General features: G+C 38.3%; 1 protein-coding gene across 2 annotated transcripts in view; it reads left to right on the top strand.

The window, feature by feature from the left end:
• KDM1A (lysine demethylase 1A) overlaps positions 1-19,134 on the top strand; it is an 89,746-nt gene that overhangs the window by 14,752 nt on the left and 55,860 nt on the right. Inside the window, exons 3-4 of one of the 2 annotated variants that reach the window (XM_020983039.2) lie at positions 13,419-13,478; positions 18,970-19,103. In XM_020983039.2, coding sequence (XP_020838698.1) covers positions 13,419-13,478; positions 18,970-19,103 — 194 coding nt within the window. The remainder of the gene's footprint in view (positions 1-13,418; positions 13,479-18,969; positions 19,104-19,134) is intronic. The other variant, XM_020983041.2, reaches the window with a different exon arrangement.

Below are 19,134 nucleotides of genomic sequence, written 5' to 3'. Positions count from 1 at the left end.
CGAGACTTTACTAGTAATATTTTCTTTAAAGACTGTTTTTGTTAAATCAAGTCTTCACACTTACAAGTACTTTAAAAATTGGATTTTTTAAAGAGTTTTCTCAGACTCAGACTTACTATTTTCAGTTAGTCCAGATAAATGAGATTCTACTATAGTAAGTAACCAAGTTCAAATGGATGTCTACGACAATTGTGATTTTTATACAAAAGCTATTTGAATTGATCTTGTTTTTCATAGAGGTTGCTTCTTTCTTCTTGTATATCTTCCTGGCCATTGAAATTTGCTAGAATGTTCCTATTTAGTAGGTTCTGGATTTTAGTTTAAATTTTTAAAAAAGATATTTTCATAGAGGCCTCTTGTCATAAGAATTTTTTTTCCCTTGTATTCCTAGTGAAACCTGAATGTGCCAGGGCATAGGCTTGTGTAGAAGTTTGAGTGAGGGTCTCTGGACTTCATTGGTCTGTGTACTTTGTTCAAATTAATGGTTTGTTTATTTAACTGTTCTTATTTACATGCTCAAGAACCACCCCTCCACCCCCCACCCCCACTCTCCCACCTCCATTAGATCTTGGAACAAAGAATCCAAATAAGCAGGAAAAGGTAGGTTATTCTCTATGGTACTTAACTTTATCCTTAAAGTATCCTTAAAGTCAGACCAGATTTGGAGGCTGAAGATCTGATTTCTAACTGAAGCCAACTAACTGTGTGACTGTGAGCAAATTATTTACACACCTTTGAGCCTCAGTTTCCTCCTGTATAAAGTGGAGATAAGAGCACTTACACTTCCTTCCTCACCTGGTGTAAACGTCAAAGAGCTCTGAATTGAGTTCTGGTTTGGCTTTTCAAGTCTCTGTGGCATAATTTTCCTAATGAAGACTGGAGACTGTGGTTAAACCATATTCACTCACTTTGATTGGTACAGTCTAGTAATTTGCTGATCATTGATGGACATTAGCTTGTGAATTATATAGTAACAAGTTGATGGCCAGTCTGAGAAGACCATCTTCAATTCTAGGCCTATGAAATGAAGGAATTGCCCAACCTCTTTATAATTCAGTTTCCTACCTGTAAGGCTACAGACTCTTCTCTCCGGCGAGGGATGTGGAGACAGTGAATGCATAGATAATTGAGCATTTTCATTCAGACATTTACAATGACTTCTCCTCTTTGGGTCTCAGTTTCCTCACCTATAAAAGGGGAGGGTTGACTTTTTAAGGTCCCTTCCAGTTCTTTATCTGTTAATCTGTCATTTTTAAAAATCTCCTTTTGGAATCTAGCATGGTCTGTTATTTGCACATAGTAGGTACTTAGTATATGTTTGTTGAATGAATCTGCTCACAGTGTTATTTCATGATGTATTATGCTGATCTGGTTATTACAAATTTTTAAGAGCACATCCTACACAACCCATTTTCTTTGTTGCCTTCCCATCTAATAGACTAGGACTATAAGTAAAGTCTCAGTAATCTGGAGTTATTCAGGGATAGGTCCAGAAATTAGGAAAAAATTGAATTGTAGCCTGTTTTTTAAATGAGCAAACTTTTTTTAATCATTTGCTAACATAGCTGAAATATAGTTAAATCCCATCACAATAAATACCCTTATTAAAATATTTGTATTTTTTCAACTGACAATTTGAGTGCTTTCTATGCTCAAGATTCTGCGTGACAAAGATGACAAAAGGTTTCCACTTTTATTCAGCATAGCAAAATTTCAGTACAAAAGAAAAATTTATGTAGTCTCTTAGGGTTTGTAATTGGTCACCACCAAGGATTGGAAATCTTGATTTTCTTTCTTTTTTTTTTTCATTCCTCATTAGCTACCTCTTCTCAACTCTATATGCCAAATCATTCAACACGATCCCTGGAGCTACTCCTTTGCATCATTGTCAGAGTAAAGGTGACCTTCTTGCAAAAATTAATAAAGCCTCTACTTGTGTCCTTGATCCCATCTCCTCTTCAAGCAGGAGCACATTAAATACAAGAGGCCTCTAGGTGGTACAGTGAATAGAGCACCAGGAAAGCAGGAAGACCTGAGGTCAGATATAATCTCAGACATTTAGTAGATGTCTGACCCTGGGCAAATTACTAACCTCTCTCTGCCTCAGTTTCCTCAACTCTAAAATGAGGTTAATCACAGCATCCACTTTGGAGGGTTGTTGTGAGAATTAACTGAGATAATATTTGTAAAACACTTAGCTCAGTGCCTGATACCTAGTAGGAACTATATAAATACTTATCCCTTCCCCTTCTCCTTTGACCATTAATAAATGTTTATTGATTGATTAATGATAACTTTCCGCTGGTTTTCTTCAGTCTTTCCATATCCCTTCCCTACTTAAAAAAGCATATCCAGATGGAAGCATCCTTAAAATCTTCACTTGTGATCATACAGTCTCCTTAATCTCCCATCCTCTGTCTTCTCCTTCCTTTCACAACCAAATTCCTAGGAGGGAAACACGTTTACGTTCGTTGTGCTTATTTTCTTCCCTCACACTCACTTTTCAACCGCTTGCAGTACAGCTTCTTATCTCCTTACCCAACTGAAAATGTTCTCTCTAAGGTTACAAGTAGTCTATTAATTGCTAAATCAGATGGCCTTTTTCTGTCAATATGTAGTCACATGAAAGACTTAACTAAAACAGTAATAATTAGATAAATGAAAATACGAGTACCTGAGGTACCACCTCACCCATCAGATTAGCTAAGATAACAGAAAATGAAAATGACAAATGCTGGTGAAGATGTGGGAAAATAGGTACACCAGTGCAGTGTTGGTAGGGCTATGAACTAGTTCAACCATTCTGGAAAGCGATTTGGAACTGTGCCTCAGAAGCTATTATACTGTGAAAGACTTAGCAACTCTGATCAACACAATGACCCACCACACTTTCAAAGGACTCGTGATGAAACCTGCTGTTCATCTCCAAAGAGAGAGAGAGAGAGAGAGATGGAATTAGTGCAGATTGCATCATATATATTTTTTTCTTTATCTTGTTTCTTTTTTGGGGGGGAGGGGACATGGCTAATGGAGACATTTGTTTTGCATGACGTCATATTTGTCATGTATTTTATATTTCTTGTCTTCTCAAGGGGTGGGGGAGGGAAAGAATTTGGAACTGAAAATAAAATTGAATCTTAAAAAATAAATCCAAAAGCTTTTTCTCAGTCCTCTTTCTTGACTTCTTTGCATCATTTGACATTATTGACTACCTCTTCTTTCTAGACTACTCTGTGTTGTTTTTTTGGGGGGGGTGAGGAGATACTACTCGTTTCTGGTTCTCCTCTTATCTAATTGCTCTTCATCCTTCTTATCCCACCCTTATTTATGAAATATACCAAAGGACTCTGGTCCTGGGCCCTCTTCTCTCTCTAGGCTTTGTTGTAATGATCTCATTGGTTCCCAAGGGTTCACCTGTCAGTTTTATGCTTTATGACTTAGATCTGCGTATTCAGTCCCTCTCTGTCCTAAATTTCAGTGCTGTCTCACCAGTTTGGATATCCATCCAGCATCTCAAATGTAAGATGTCCAAAACAGAATCCATTTATCTTCTCCTCCCTCAAGGCTCCCTTTCTAAATCACCTATTTCTGTTGAATGTGCCACCATCTTTCTAGTCATCTCAGCTCTTCTGTCTCCCCTGCCCTTAACATCTAATCAGTCAACAAAGTCTTTAATTCTGCCTCCATAATATCTTGCATCTATGTGGCTGTATCCCACACACAGGGGGCCTAATCTGGGCCATCACCTAGACTGTTAAAGTAGTTTCCTGTTTTGTTTCCCTTCTGTTCTCTCTCCTCTCCAGTCCATCTTACATGCAGCTGCCAAATTGGTTTTTCTAAAGACTAGATCTGACCTTGTCTGACCCCTGCTCAAGAAATTGCATTGGCTCCTTCTTGCCTCTGGGATGAAAAACAAACTCATAGGATCGTAGATTTAGGCCTGGAAGTGACCTTTGAGACCATTGAGTCTAATCATTTTACAGATCTGGAAACTGAAGCACAGAGTGCTTAAATGATTTTCCCAAGGTCACACATCTAGAAAGTGCCTGAGGCAAGATTTAAACCCACTTGTACCTTACTACACCAGCTTTTCATAATATGCCTTCCAGCTTCTTACTCTGGGAGCCAACTAACCTGGCCTGCTTACTGTTCCCCGTATATGAGATACCTCCCTTCTCGTTATCCTTGCCCAGATATTAGAGTAGGTCTTGGAATGCACTCCTTTTTCCCATCCCAGACCCCTATCTTCTTCAGGGCTTCTTAAACTTTTTCCACTGAAGACCACTTCAGCACTTCTTAAACTGTGGGTTGTGACCCCATATGAGACCTTGCTAGCTTTTTGCTCAGCTCTACTGCCCCTTATAGGAAGCCAGTTCTGATCCTCTTCCCCCTAGAAATGACTGTGTAGATCTTATATTTAATTTTCTGTCTTTCTGTTTTCTACTTGTGGAATTTAAATTCCTTGAAGCTGGGTATTGTTTCATCTTTGTCTTTATATCTCAAGCACCTAATGTAGTGCCTGGCACATAATAGACTGGGCAGCTAGGTGTGGCAGTGGATAGAGCACTGGGCCTGTCCCACTCGTCTTCCTGAATTCAAATCTGGCCTCAGACAAGTCACTTCACCCTGTTTGCCTCAGTTTCCTTATCTGTAAAAAGAACTGGAGAAGGAAATGGCAAACCACTCTCAGCATCTTTGCTAAAAAACAAAACAAACAAAAAAACCAAAAGGGATCATGAAGAGTCAGACTCAAATGAAATGACTGAACAATAACAACAAAAACAATGTAGTAGACACTTAATAAATATTTATTGAATTAAATTTTAGGTACATAGAAACTTGTTATGATAGGATTTGACTGATAAAGTCTGATCTCAGTTTTATAGGTTCAAGTATATATTAAAGCAAAGACTTGAAAGTATGCTATGATATTCTAGAAGGCAAAGAAATACTCGGGATTTAAAGTGTGCTGCTCTTTGTTTTTTCCTTCAAGAATGTAAGCAACCATTAGTACAAGACAAACTGGAATTTTCCTGTTCGAGTCAGCCATCCCTACACCAAGGCTTTGAATAACATTTTAACATCTCTATTTCTTATAGCACCTTCAGGTGGTGTTCTGGGAGAGAGCTCTCTCTTTTGGTTAAGAATTGCAAAAAATAAATACCCTAACTTGTTTCTCTTGCCAGCCACTATTAAAGTCAGAAGGCATTAAGTTATCCTGGGGGTACAGATTTGTTCTCATAGTGGAATTAATTACCTACACTTCACATGAATGTTAGTTTTGGAGACCTTACTGTCTTGTGCCTTTTTTTTTTTTGGCCTTATCCTTCAGTATTTACTTCTGTAGAACCTTATTTCCCCATCTCCTCTGCCCTCTAATGAGAGCCTTAGAGTAGGGGCAAAGGTACTCAGAGGTCACATATTCTTTGACTCAGAGAGCCCCTTGTTGGCTATACGTTTCAGTGACCAAAAAAGAGGTTCTGTATGCACCAAGATACTGACAGCAACCCGCTTTTGTGATTTCAAAGAACTGGAAACAAAGTAAATGTGCATTGGTTGCAGAGTGATTAAACAAATTGTGGTACATGAATGTAACAGAGTATTGCTGTGTGGTAAGAAACAACAAACATGTTAAATACAGAGAAATATGGGAAGACTTATTTGAACCAGTGAACATCGAAGAAAGCAGAACCAGGAAAAGAACATACCCAGGGACTACAGCCATGTAAGTAGAAAGAGCACCAACAACAAAACAAGGAAAATGGAATGTTGCAAAATTATAGTGACCAACCTTGGATCAAGGAAAAGATGAGAAGGCTCTTTCTACTGCTCCTTTACAGAAGTTGGAAGGGAGCTCTATGGCAGGGGAGCATTGCAGATATCAGTTCTCAGACTTTTTGTATGCGTTGACTGGTTTTGCTGAACTCTTCATTATAGGTTATGGTTCTCTGGGAAGTGGAGCAAGAGCAATTAAAACATATTTGAAGAGAAACTTGCTTACTCTACCTTCATGGGAGTAGTTATAATAAATGTCCCATGGACAGCGGACAACTAATTTGAAGATTTATCAGAGCTGGTTAGTAAAGTCAAGCTTGTCCTCTCTTTTTAATTTCGTCAAGCTGATTTTATCTATATTACTATTGTAGCTAGCTGGTATAAAATTAGAACAAAGGCATGTACCAATGAGTACAAAAGAAAGTGTGTCTGAATTTACCAAATTCACCTTTTTGCATGTAGTGTGCAGATAAATTGAACTTTTGGTAAATTAGTTTTTAAATGGTGCCTTTTGTTTACATCATCTTGATTTCCATGAAATTCTGAAAATTTTTTACTTAAATGAAATCAGTATGAATACTTAATAAATGCATACTTCATGTCTTAAAGCTGTATCTTTGTTTCTTGGGAGACATCTAGATATCTAGCTTAGTGAAGTTGGTTTATTTGGTTTGATTTAATTTGTTTCATTTTTTATCAAAATAGAGGCTAAAACAAAAGATGGGCTAACATTTTTAGTAAATATACTACCCTGGGATTTCAGTTTTCTTTTTTGCATGATACAGTGGGAAGAACACTGGATCTAAGAGGCAAACCTGGGTTTGGGGCCTTGCTTTGTTATAAACTAGCTATGAGATAGATCTTTTTGTATGTGCTTTCTCCTGTTTAAAGTGAGGCTACTCATCTCTTCCCTAACTCACAGAGCTGTGAGGATCAAATGAAATAATTATTATGTATGAAAATGCTTTGAAAATATGAAACTGATCCATACAAAATGGTTATTGGTAAGAAACTGACACAAATAAAAGGCAGGAATAAAGTAAATCAGGAGTTTTATACAGAAAATTCAGTGCTGAGTTCTTTTTGTTTCATGCCTGTTCCTTGTGCCTAGAGTACACTTTTCACTACTTCTTCCCCTTCTCCTAATCTCCTTCTATTGAAATCCTGTTTATTCTTTTTTTTTTAAGGCCCAGCTGAATACAATCTTCTTCATGAAACATGGTGCAGTTGGGGGGGGGGGGAGCGCGGGTGTGAGAAGAGAGAGAAAGAGAGGGAGGGAAGGAGGGCATGTTCTAGTTTTGGAGTCAGAAGACTAGCATTCCAGTTACCTTTTCTGCCGTTACCTGTGTGACCACGGGCAAAAATCACTTCCCCTTTCTGGGCCTTAGTTTCCCTCTCTCTAAAAGAGAGAGTTAGGGTCAGTGATCTCTGAGGTGCCTTCCAGCTCTGACTCTTAGATCCTGTGATCAGATCTTCCCTGGATTGGTAGCCTGTGCTTGGCACTTAGATTGTGCTACTCTTACTATTTTTGTTTTGGGGTCCTGGTACCTTTTAATGTCATTCTCTCCTTCATCTGAGTACTTTGAGGACTGGTGATTATGTTGGATTGCTTTCTCTTTCCAGTGATGCCATTTGGTTTGGTTCAGCAATTATTTCTTCACTCCCTATTATATGCATAGTTCTTTTACCTTTTTCAGTATCCCCAGCATTCAACACAGTGCCTGGTACTGGTAGGCATTTAATAAATATGTTAGATGCTTCGTATACAAAATCAAAACAGTGCCTGGCCTCAAGGAGCTTGGGGGGGTTAGGAGCGAGATAATATACTATGTGCACAAGTAAGTGTATACTTGAGAATTTGAGGAAGGAGAAATTACTCACAAGTTGAAGGGGAACAGGAAAGACTTCCTATAAAAGGTGGCATCTGCAATGAGCCTCAGACAAAGCCAGGGATTCTAAGAGGGGGTGGTGAGGAAGGAGGGCATTTCAGACTTGGGTACAGCCTGTGTAAAGGCAGGTAGGTGAGGGATGGAATTCAGAGACTGAAAAGAGGCCACTTTGGCTGAAATGTAGAGTATGGGAAGGAGATTTAGGGGAACCTTTTGATGCTATGAATGAGGAGTTCATACTAGAGGCAGTAGGGAGCCTCTGAATATTTGTAGTTGGGGAGTATTCTAGTCAGATCTGTGCAGGTCTTAGCCCTTCTGCCCTGCAGTCTTTATTTCCTCCTAAAGTAAGAGCTGACATCCATATAGTGCTTCAACATTGACATTTTACATTCATTTGATTTCTCCACAGCAACTCTGAGAGGTAGGCAGTAGAGATATGGTCATCACTTTAAAGAGGAAGAAACTGAGATTCATAGAAGTTAAATAACTTGCTCTTTGTTACACAGACTAAGAGGTGAGACTTGACAAGGCTCTCCTGATTCCTATCTACTATACCATTCAGTTTTTCCTAAAATCTGTTCTTTGCAGAGTATAGTCAGTTCATCTTTCTAAAATACTACTTAATAGGATTGGGATTTAGAGCTGAAAGGAGCTCATGGGATCACCTAATGCAGTCTTCTCATTTTACAGGTGAAGAAACTTGAGGTCCAGAGAACTAAGGTGATTTACTCAAGGTCCCACAGATAGTAGCAGAGCCATTGTTTGAACCAAGGTCTTCTGACCCTGCATCACACTGCCTCATTTAATTTCATTTACTCTGTTCAAGAAAGCTTAGCAGAAATGTTCTGTAAATTTGTAATTCAGTGAATTTGAATTGAGTACCTATTCCAAGTGCCTACTGTAGGCAGTTTGTTTTAGCTGTTAGAACTGTTAGCAAAGTATTAAAAGTTTCAACCTCTGCCAAGGCATCAAGAAGATTTGAAAGTTTGGGTTGGCCTGTTTGATTTTCTTTCTTTGAAAAGGGGAATTTTGCTGTATTAAAAGTTTACAAGGGTGCTGATGGGGACTGGATCTGTGATTTCACTGATGTAGAGAATTCTCTAGAAAAGGGAAATTGCTGATGCAGATCTGCACCTTCTCAGCACCTTAAAGTCCTTGAGAGTTGTCTAGAGCAGTGGCCAGCAAATTTTGGCTTGCCTGTCTTTTGTTCTACCATGTGAGCTCAGGGTGGTTTTTACATTTTAAAGTATAGTAAAACTTCATTTTAAAATGTAAAAATCATTCTTAGCTTGGTCAGCACAAAAACAGATGGAAGGCTGGATTTGACCCACGGTCTCTAGTTTTGCTGATTCCTAATCTAAAGTACTGTGTGGTTAAATGACTCGACCAGGCTCACACGGCCAGTATTATGTCAGAGGCAGGGCTTGAATCCAGCGCTTTGTACTTCCAAGGCTGACTCTGTAATAATTATACACGTGCTGCCTCTGTAAGATATTTCACAAAAATCTTGAGAATCTTTAATGTTTCTCCAGAAGCAATCCAGCATTTCTGTCTAAATGCTAAAATGGTAAGGCTATAGATGTAGTTGACATCACCCATCCTACTTCAGGGTGGTTCTATCCATTTGAAAATAAGAGGGTTTGGCCAGATTGGTTGGTCAATACATGGAACCTGTTGTTAAAATGAGCACTTAGCAAATTTCCACTGTGACTGGGGTTCCTGATTAGACATGGGGGAACTATGTATCAGTCAGTCTTAATTTCATGCCTGCTGTGGTACTTGGATGGTTTCTCCATTGACTGTGAGCTCTTTTTTGTCTCTGTATTCCCAGGACATAGGACAGTGCTTGGCAATAATCACTTAATAAAGGGTTATCAATTGAGTGATGATTTGGTGTGAATACTCCCTCTAAACACAAAGCATTCCTTTGTACCTTCTGGTTCTCTTTCTTACCTACTAAGTTGAAGGAAATCTGTGTCCATATATTATGCTATTAGAGTCCAAGAGACACTGATCCGTGGTGCTCCCAGCAGAAGACACCCCCAGATGCCGGGCCTTCTCAGGAAGAAGACGGGAGGAACAAGCAGATAACGTCGCCCTTGTGTAAGACCCTGGTGCTGGCGTTCCTTAAGGCCTCTGCCTGGCCACAGCAGTGCTTTGAAATCCTAAATCTAGAAGTCTAGAATGGGACAACTGAAATAACCATGAGGCTGAAGAACAGACTAAAAAGACTAAGGGTTCTTTCTGGATCGAGGAAGACAGAGGGGCCATGACTGAAGTCCATAATGATGTGTGTGTATATTGGGTGAACATGGACTACTTTCAAGTGTAATTTAATAGAATTAAGGAGCCTGCTTGAAGCTCAAGAGGATTTCATGACAAAAAGGCATCTTCCGCACAGCACGTCAACATGTAAATAGATTACCAAAGCATTTACAGACATTCATGAATGATGGCTCTAGTTAGTAAGGGAAAGCTTGAGATTTCAGCAGCCTTCCCCTTAAGCTTTGCTGTTTGACATCATGAGTGGACGACCATTTGTGCCTGCGATACATCCTTTCATGCCATTGTCAGAAAACACTAGGTGAGTTGGACTGTAAGTCAGACAGATGTGTTATAACCTGTGTTCTTAGCAGAGCTGACAAGTGAATGGCGATATTTGGGTATTCAGGGGAAAACAAAACAAAAAGTGATGAATGAAGGTAGACCAGCCACTAAATTGGTATTCCTGAAATATAAATCTAATCAGTCAAAAGCCCTAGTCAGAAATCATCAGTGGTTCTCTGTTGCCTCTAGGATAAAATACAGACCCTCTAGAATGACATTTAAAGCCCATCACAGTCTGGCTCCTGCGTGCCTTTTCTGTCTTAATTTTATATTCCTCTCTTTATTCTAGTAAAACTGACCCACCAGCTGTTCACCATACATGACCCTGTATCTCCTCCCTCCTTTCCCTTGCATAAGTAGTCCCCCATGTCTGGAATGGGTTTCTTCCTCACTTATACATAATAGAATCCCTAGCTTCTTTAAAAGTACAGTTCAGTCTTTGCTGATGCCCAGTTATTCGCGTTCTTCTTCCTGGAATTACTTTGTATTTACTACTAACTTGTATATTTTGATTCCCCTCCCCTGTTAGAATGTAAGCTCTTTGGGGGCAAAGATGAATTATTTTTTATCTTTGTATTCCTAGAGCCTAGCATAGTGCCTTACACACAGTAGACTCTTATTAATAAAAATTACTTGTTGAATTAAAGTGAATGGAAACCTTAAATTTAAAATGTAGAAATGCAAAGATACATACAGTGATAAACTTGCTTATGTTCTCTTGTTTTATTTTTCACCATTCTCATGTTATATGATCTAGTATTCTGTTTTATTTTTTCTCTTCATGTAAAGAAAATTGTGGTGTTCCATTTCTACTTTTACTTCCTTTATCCCTGCAATCTCATGTCTATTCCATCCTTTATTTTCCGAGAAGACTTGAACGGTTGTTTTAACAATTGGATCGTGGCATTATAACTATTCTGCTTTAATCAGAGGACAGGATTCCTCCACAGCCTTTTAAACTTAGGGTTTTGTTATTCTTCAGAGCCAGAATGGAAACATCTTGCCTTATTTCCTCTTCCTTTAAACTTTTATTTGTTCACCTTCTGCTTCATGGCAACTAAATCAAGAGTAAATATTCCTATTAATCTTAAGCATCACTGACCCACAGGGGAAAAAAATTAGTAAAGGACCACACTCTAGCAAAGTAAAAAGAAACATCTGTATATTTGGGAGTTAAAATTTGAGATAGGTGCTTGGGAGAATGATATAAAATTTCACTCATCCACTTTTTAAGTTGACAGGGATCATTTAAAATGTTATGATTAATACCAGAAAATAGACTTTATTTTTCCCTTATAGCTGGTTAAAGAAGGGGAAAAAAAAAAAGAAAAATCAGGGAAGGGCTTAGAGATATAGGCAAAAAAAGGTAGAGAAAGAAAAAAGATGGAGAAAAACTAATCTGCCTGCTAGTCTGAGAAAGATCTATGAAATTTGGGAAACTCTCCAAAATCTTTGGACCTGTAGGAGCTGCCCAACCTTGGTTTTCTAAGATATTAGTGCTACCTCATTTCAAGGGTTTGGGAGCTCTATGTCAAATGTTACTGCTTTAAGTATGTCAGGTGTTAATGTTTTATTGTTTTAATTGGTCTCCAATAGGGACTAAAGAGAACTAACAGCAGAAATAAAACTCTAAGAAGAAGTAGTTTAGCAGTTTCCTGTGAATTAATTTTATTCAATATTTAAATCAGGTGTGTTATATAGGCACTGTATTTTAAAGATGAATTTATAGCTTTGTGTGAGGTGTTTCCAGTTACTAAATAACTTCATGCTCTTTTCAAGTGCCACAGTGACAAGTGTTTGAGACACATTTTTGGTGCATTTCACTGCTGTGTGCAAAGTTGTATTTGCTTGGGAATTATATGATCATAGAACCTAGAAGTCCTTACGGCAGGAATGTACACAAATCATTTAGTAAGTAAAATCTCTCATTTTTAAAGACTTGAGAATATACTGCCCTTTTTTTTTGCATTTTGTTCTAATGTCACTGCCATGAAATTCTTGTATCTAATTTAAGTCATCATCTTCTCTATAAATCCTTTCCTTTCCCTAAGGATGAAGATGTCACCTTGAAACTTTGAGACTAAGGCGGATTCTGTGATTAAACTTTATAGGTCCTGTAGGGCCTTAGATTTTTAAATCTACTTGATGTACAGGAGGTTTTGTTTACTATTGAGTAGTCAGTTCTGCTTCCAACTTAGAACATTTCTTTTTAATTAAGCCACATCAAATAAAACAACTAAAATTTGGATCACTTGAGTGGTGCTTCTGTGATTTTCAGACATTACACTTGGTTCTTTCAGTGTTACTCAGAGGGATAGAAGCTTAAAAACATCTCTTTTTGGAGTGATAGATTATGGTGTTAATTAAATAGTCTACCCTCACTTTTTGATCGATCTTCTTAGGTATGCTTGACCCATCTCTTGAAGTTACTTGTTTTGCTTAGTCATCAGGCCAAACTCTCATCAAGACTTGTTTGCATAGACTGATGCATGTTTCTACAGGATTTTAGTGCTCATCCCCACACTGGATGAGATCAGACTTCTAAGCTGCAGTTTTCTGGCACGTTTTCTGCTGCTAGATGTGTTCTAAGGCATGGCAAGGCAGTACTGACACGCTTGTAGCATCAGGTTTTTTGGTCTGAGTGTCTTATGCCCCATGGCCTCTGCTTTGAGTCATTTTGAAGAGAAGGGGAGAATCTTTTAGTCTTTCACAGAATATTTTATACTGATTCTTTTTAGATAGTTTCATGAATTCTTGACTTTGATTGCTTTGTTTGCAACTTAGGTCCCTAGAGCCCAGATTAACATCAATTCTTTTAGTCTTTCAATGGGGGTCTTAAAAGAAATTTAACCTCCTCTCTGTTAAATAAGACCGATTTACAAGTATTTGGCAATCAGAAATACTGTGTACTTTGTACTCCTGCCTTTCCAACAAGAACCAGATGTGTAAAGTTGCCATTACATGGATCAGAATTTGGAAGACTACAATGTGATGCCCTGGACCATGATTCCAGAAGAAGGAACTCGCTGAATATGGGTTTACTAGTTGGTGATGAACTCCTGAATCACCAGCTACTAGGCCTTTATGTCCAGATATGAATTTAATTTATGGAGTAAGGTCCCTGAGTTCTCCTCTTTCCTTCCACAGGGCAAGCAGGAGGACTTCAAGACGACAATTCTGGAGGGTATGGAGACGGCCAAGCATCAGGTGAGGGTGGCATTTGATGCTTGCCACTTTGTAGCAAGAGCCGCCAAGTCAGGGATTGATGCTTGCAAGTGTTTATGGCTATGGGTATTCAGATCTTAGCGAAAGGTACAAGAGAGACATAATGACCTGCAAAGCAGGATGGGGGTCACTTAGAATTACAGGAAAAAAGATAGGGTAGCTAAGGCAGAAGAAATCCTCAGGCCGATCTCTCAACCCTCCACTGTTCTTCATTGTTTTGAGGAGATTGTTGGTTCTTCCTCCCAGAACCTTTCCAGTAATATTGAATATTGCATTGAACTCACATATTTAGGCATCCTGGGACCTTTAAAAATAACAACAATAAAAACAAAAACTCCACAAGCAGGAAAAATTGCAGGTTTGGAAATCCTTATGAGAGAGGTAGTCCAGTGTTTGGTTGGAAGATTAATTATGAAGTATAGACTAATGACATCTCATTTTAATTGGATGTTCATTTCGTGGCATTAGGTACCCACGCTAAATAAGTATCACATGACAAATGATTTGCATTGTCTAAACATTTGCTTCTCGCTTGCTTAAAAATGGCTTCCAAAACTCAACCAGTAATTCTCCTCTTCCTTTCAGACCAAAGCAGTATGAGAGCCCTACTACCAGGGGAAAGTAGAGGCTTTAATTAAAATGCTTCCCCAAGGTGCCAGATCCATAAGCCTGCAACCCAGAACAATTAGCCTTTGCTGCATTGTCCTATCCAAGTAGCATCTCTAAAGTTTGTCCTTTCTTTCCTTAAGCATTTTATGTATTCCAGTCCCTGTGCGTATTGATACTTCTACAGAATTTAGATTATTTAAATCTTCAGAGCTTGTCATTTGCCAGCTATTCATTCTGCTTTCAGATTGTTTATTAAATGTTATTGCATTTAAATAATTTGTGGGAGTTCATGTTTTACTCTCTTGGATCAGAGATAAGCACATTCAAGGGATCTGTGATTTTGTTGGTGTGGGTCCTCCCTCCACTGGCACAGACGACAGCCTTCTACATTCTACAGCTCAGTAGGTGGTCTTCAAGAATTAACTCTGCTGGAAAAATTCATCACCTTGTAGCCAGCCTGGTGATGTGCTTCTCTGAACTTAGCTGGGCTGGTCCTTGGACATCAGGCATATTGTCTGTCATCATGCCAAACAGCTTTCCTAGGATGGTAGGACTTGCCCAAGCTTACACACTGAGAAGCACAGGCAACCTCCATGCTGTGATGAGGCACCAGAGGAGGGCTCTGTGATAGAGGAAGAGCAGAGAAAAAGGCTCTGAAATAATAAGACAGTTAGCACATGCTAGCTCTAGAATGTTGACTTGGCCTTCAACTTCTTCATAGACTATCCCAAAGCTCTGAAGGTTGATAGTCATCTAAGTTCTTGATTTTATCTTGTAGAAGTTAAAATACCCTTTCATAAAGTCTACATTGATGGCAAGTAGATCCACCAGAATCATTAGTATTGAAAAGGTTTTAAATGGAATCTTCTTTGTGATGTTGGGAATCAGTAATGGTCCTTGGGGTCACCATCTTGAAAAGAAAATTAATAGTTATTACATTCATGAATATCTACAATTTATAAAAAGTCAAGCAAACCATAAGGTAACTTCGGAAAACGAACGAATTTGGTGCTACCATTCCACTAGCATGAAAACGTGAGTCTTTGGGTTTTCACTTTATGGAAGTGGTTGCTTTGAGCCATCCACAATTCTTATCTGGTCTCCCTCGTAATCAAAGGCATGCGTTTGTACAATGGCTATCCATTGTGGAAGGCACTGCTGCCAGTAGACATGAGTTTTCTTCTACGTGAAACTAACCGGTACTTGTGGGTATCCAAGAAGCTCAGACCATCATCTCTCATTAACACCCTGATCTTAACCAGTTAAGCTCACTAAGTGGCCCAGAATATTGTTCAGAATGGCACTTGTAAATGAGCATCAAGTTACATAAATTATGGAATCACTGCATTTAGGGCAAGAAGAGCTAACGATTTTTGATACAACCCCTTGTTTTTAGGCAAGTCAGTAGCATCCCCATTTTACAATTGAGGCAACTGAGGCTTAGAGAGAGAGAAAGAGAGAGCTCTGATCTTAAGGACTTATCCAAGGTCACACAACTAATAATGCTGTTAGCTGGGTCCCAAGTCTTCTATCTTCTAGTGCAGAGATTCTCCTAAGTCATTGAAAAGCACAAATCATGTTTGGCCTAAACAGGAAAAGTTCCACTACATATGAATAGCGTGATTTAAAAAAAAATTTTTTTGGCCATTCTGATGGCTAATGTGGTCTGTTTTTAGGCATATTTAAGTAAATGTCCTTCAGTACTTGAATGGGTAAAATAGGTAAGTTCAGATTTTTAATGCCACTGATGAGCTTGAAATCTGTCTACAGTCTTTTATCGACTTTGTTTTCACCAAGGAGGACAAGACTGCTTTGCTTATTTTTTTTTTTTACTGCCTGTTTACTTAAGATGTTACCTACCTGCAGCTTATCATACACTAGAAGGACAGGAGATTTGGAGGAGTGGCAGAACCCATTTCTTTACACCTGTGTCTTTAGTTCAGCTACCTGCAAAAGCCATAATTATGCCTCTCAGCATTTGATTACTTTTCCTACTTGGAGTAGGTAGGAACTAGACAGTGAATGGGGCTTCATTTTCATGGGCTGAACCTACCAGGGCTAGCTCTTTCCAACATGGGATTGGGAAGAGCAAGGAGCAGTTGTCAGGCTTCATGTTTTTGTTAGGCATCGTTATTTTGCTTTAAATGTTGTAAATTCCCAGAATGCCGGATTTCATGTTCAAATGTAAGTATAAAACCAATTTCAGAGCCAGGTGATACTACTTTAAGGAAAATCTTTGCCACTGTTTAGCTGTGGTAGAATGTTAGGTCTGGAAGGGACATCTAGTCGGACCCCCTTATTTTTAGTGAGAATTACTTTATATGTGGCTAGAGGGCACAGTGGACAGAGTACTTGACTGGGAGTCAGGAAGACCAGAGGTCAGGTCCAGCCTCAGACATTTAGCTGCTCTGTGACACCTGGCAAGTCATTGACCTCTCTCAGCCTCAGTTTCCTCATAGGGTTGTTGTGAGGATCAAGTGAGACACCATGTATAGCACTTTTCAAATCTTAAGGTGTTATTAAACACTAATTATTTTTATGATTATGACTATCATTATCTTAAAGGCTTATCCCCTAGAAAGCCTTTAATAAAGCATAAATGAGTTAGATTGTCTGAAATGGTATACATTACCTCACTTTCAAGATATATTGCAGAAGGATAGGTTAGATTTCTAGTCACTTGATCTGGTTTCTAGATTACATTTTTATTTTCTAATTACTGTTTGCTTTTCTACAACCAAATTACAGGAAATGAATGCCGAACAGTGGTTTGTTAAGGTAATTTTGCATTTTAACAATCAGTATTGCAGTGTTTAAAATGACAGTTCATTTGCAAAGCATTAGTATGTGCTCATTTAGGTGCTATGTAGAATGATAAAAATATACAAGAATTTTGCCACAACTGATTTGTATCTTCTTCAAACCATCTTTAATAAAGGACATTTATTAAAGATATTTTGAAAGTAATTTATGGCTAGGAACTGGTTGTAATTAAACTAGAGTAAGTGGTGTGTTTTGTTTTTTTAAGGGACCGACACTTGTTTTTCTGTTATTCAGCCAGTCATAAGCATTTATTAAGTGCTTACTGTGTCAGGTATTATGCTAATAAGAAGCACCAGGGATACAGAGAAAGGCAAAAGTTCACATTCTAATGATTGATTCAGTTATGTGGTATATTTCACAAATATATTGACAGTTAAGAGACCTATTAAATTATATCTAGTCTGTTTTCCTGGGATGTTATCTGAGTGTTTTATTCCATTACTTTCTAGTACCGAAGCTGTATAACTTTTATTTTTAAAGAATTTTGCTTTTAGTAAGGATATTCCTCCTTTGGTGTATTCAGCCTTTCTTCTCCTTTCTTTAATTTCAGTTTAATTTTCCATGTTATTCTTATTTTAAAAGTATCTCTCTGATTTGTACAGCTAGCTCTACTATTCTTTTAGATTCATATTTCCATTTTTACCTTAAGGAATGACCCTCTCTATGCTCATTCTCTCTGTGGTTAATCATTTAGGCTGATTGGGCCCTTGGTGGTGTCCAATTTAGTAATATGGCACCGAAATGGAAACCAGTAGTCGAGTGGTCTCTGACCAGTGCTGTGAAAAGGGGTCCTGTTTCCTTGACTCTAAGATATGGGGTGTTTCTGATTATGCAAATCTTTGCTTGCATCTTGTCCTCACTGTTGCATAATTAGGTTTGCTTGGCCTCTTTGTATCTTGATTGTTTCCCATTGAATGTCTGTGTTGAATCCCCATGCACTTCTCCCAGGTCCCCAAGGTATTTTACCAGCATGTGTCCTGGCTAAATCTCTTCCTCTATTATTCTTCTCCCCCTAAACTTGCTTGCTTCTTTTGAAACAGTGTTGCTTCTGCTTCTTGATGTTTGCATCTCAGCTTTTGTTGGCTTTGAAAGATCAAAATATGTCTGGTTTCACTTCATAGCCTCTTGTTTCAATGTTCTGTTTTGTTACCTGTACATAATTGCTTCAATGTCACTTTGCTTTTTGGCTAAGATTAAGTATTTTTTTTGAATGTCATATTTTTAAAAAGCCCTTAAATCATTCTTAACTTTTATGTCAGATTATAGTTTCAGCTTGCTTAAATTATTCAAGCATCTTCATGAACTGTTTTCCTTGGACCTCTGGCTTATAGTTTACAGTAGAAGAGTATTAGTATTTTGGCTGGAAAGAGTAAATTCCTTGTTGTTTTTTTCTTCTGCTCTCTATATTGTAATACTCTGCGTTAACTTCTCACTCCCTGCCAGGATTGAGTTATATGGGAGCTAGGAGCTGGCTCCTAGAATGCTCTTTGTGTTCCACTTTGGAAACTAACTTATCAGAAGGCATGCAATATTATAGCTGCTTATGTTTTCACTACAGATTCTTTACCTGTTCTCTCCTCCTGAGTTAGTGTACCTTCTCTTTTTTCTGGTCCTTTCTCTTTGGAGTTTGCTTTTTACTGGCCATGTTTCTGACATCAAGAAGAAAAGTACTTGATCTAATGTTAGAAATTTGGTTTAGAACCCATAGGCCTTGGTTTTTTTCCCCCCTTTAGAGACAACTATTATAACCCTATCCCACCTTATTATATAGCTTATAAAGTATTAATCAAGAGAGTATATCTAAATATTTGTGTAATCTCAATTATATGTAAATAAATCTTAAAACAAAGTTACATTTATAAGAAACTCTAAGTTCTAAAGAGAGAAAGATAGATTTTAAAAGTTAAAGGAAGCCATGTAGACCTCATCAGAGAGGTTTATTGAATTCCTTACCAAGAGAAGAGGCTTGAGAAGTAATTATTGTCTTCTAGTATTGTGTGCCTTTTCGTGTTTTCTAGAACTCTGTTGCTCTGTTTGCTAGGTGTGGAGGGAGCAGCTTTCCAGAGCAGACTCCCTCATGATCGGATGACATCACAGGAAGCTGCCTGTTTCCCTGATATTATTAGTGGGCCACAGCAAACCCAGAAGGTTTTTCTGTTCATCAGGAACCGCACAGTAAGTTCTGAAATTTTTAATTAGAAGAGGG

This window comes from Phascolarctos cinereus, unplaced genomic scaffold (genome assembly GCF_003287225.1).
Source record: "Phascolarctos cinereus isolate Bilbo 61053 unplaced genomic scaffold, phaCin_HiC Scaffold_726;HRSCAF=1367, whole genome shotgun sequence".
Taxonomy (NCBI): Eukaryota; Metazoa; Chordata; class Mammalia; order Diprotodontia; family Phascolarctidae; genus Phascolarctos; species Phascolarctos cinereus.
Note: the sequence above shows the minus strand (reverse complement) of the source record. Positions and strands in the feature narration are given on the sequence as shown.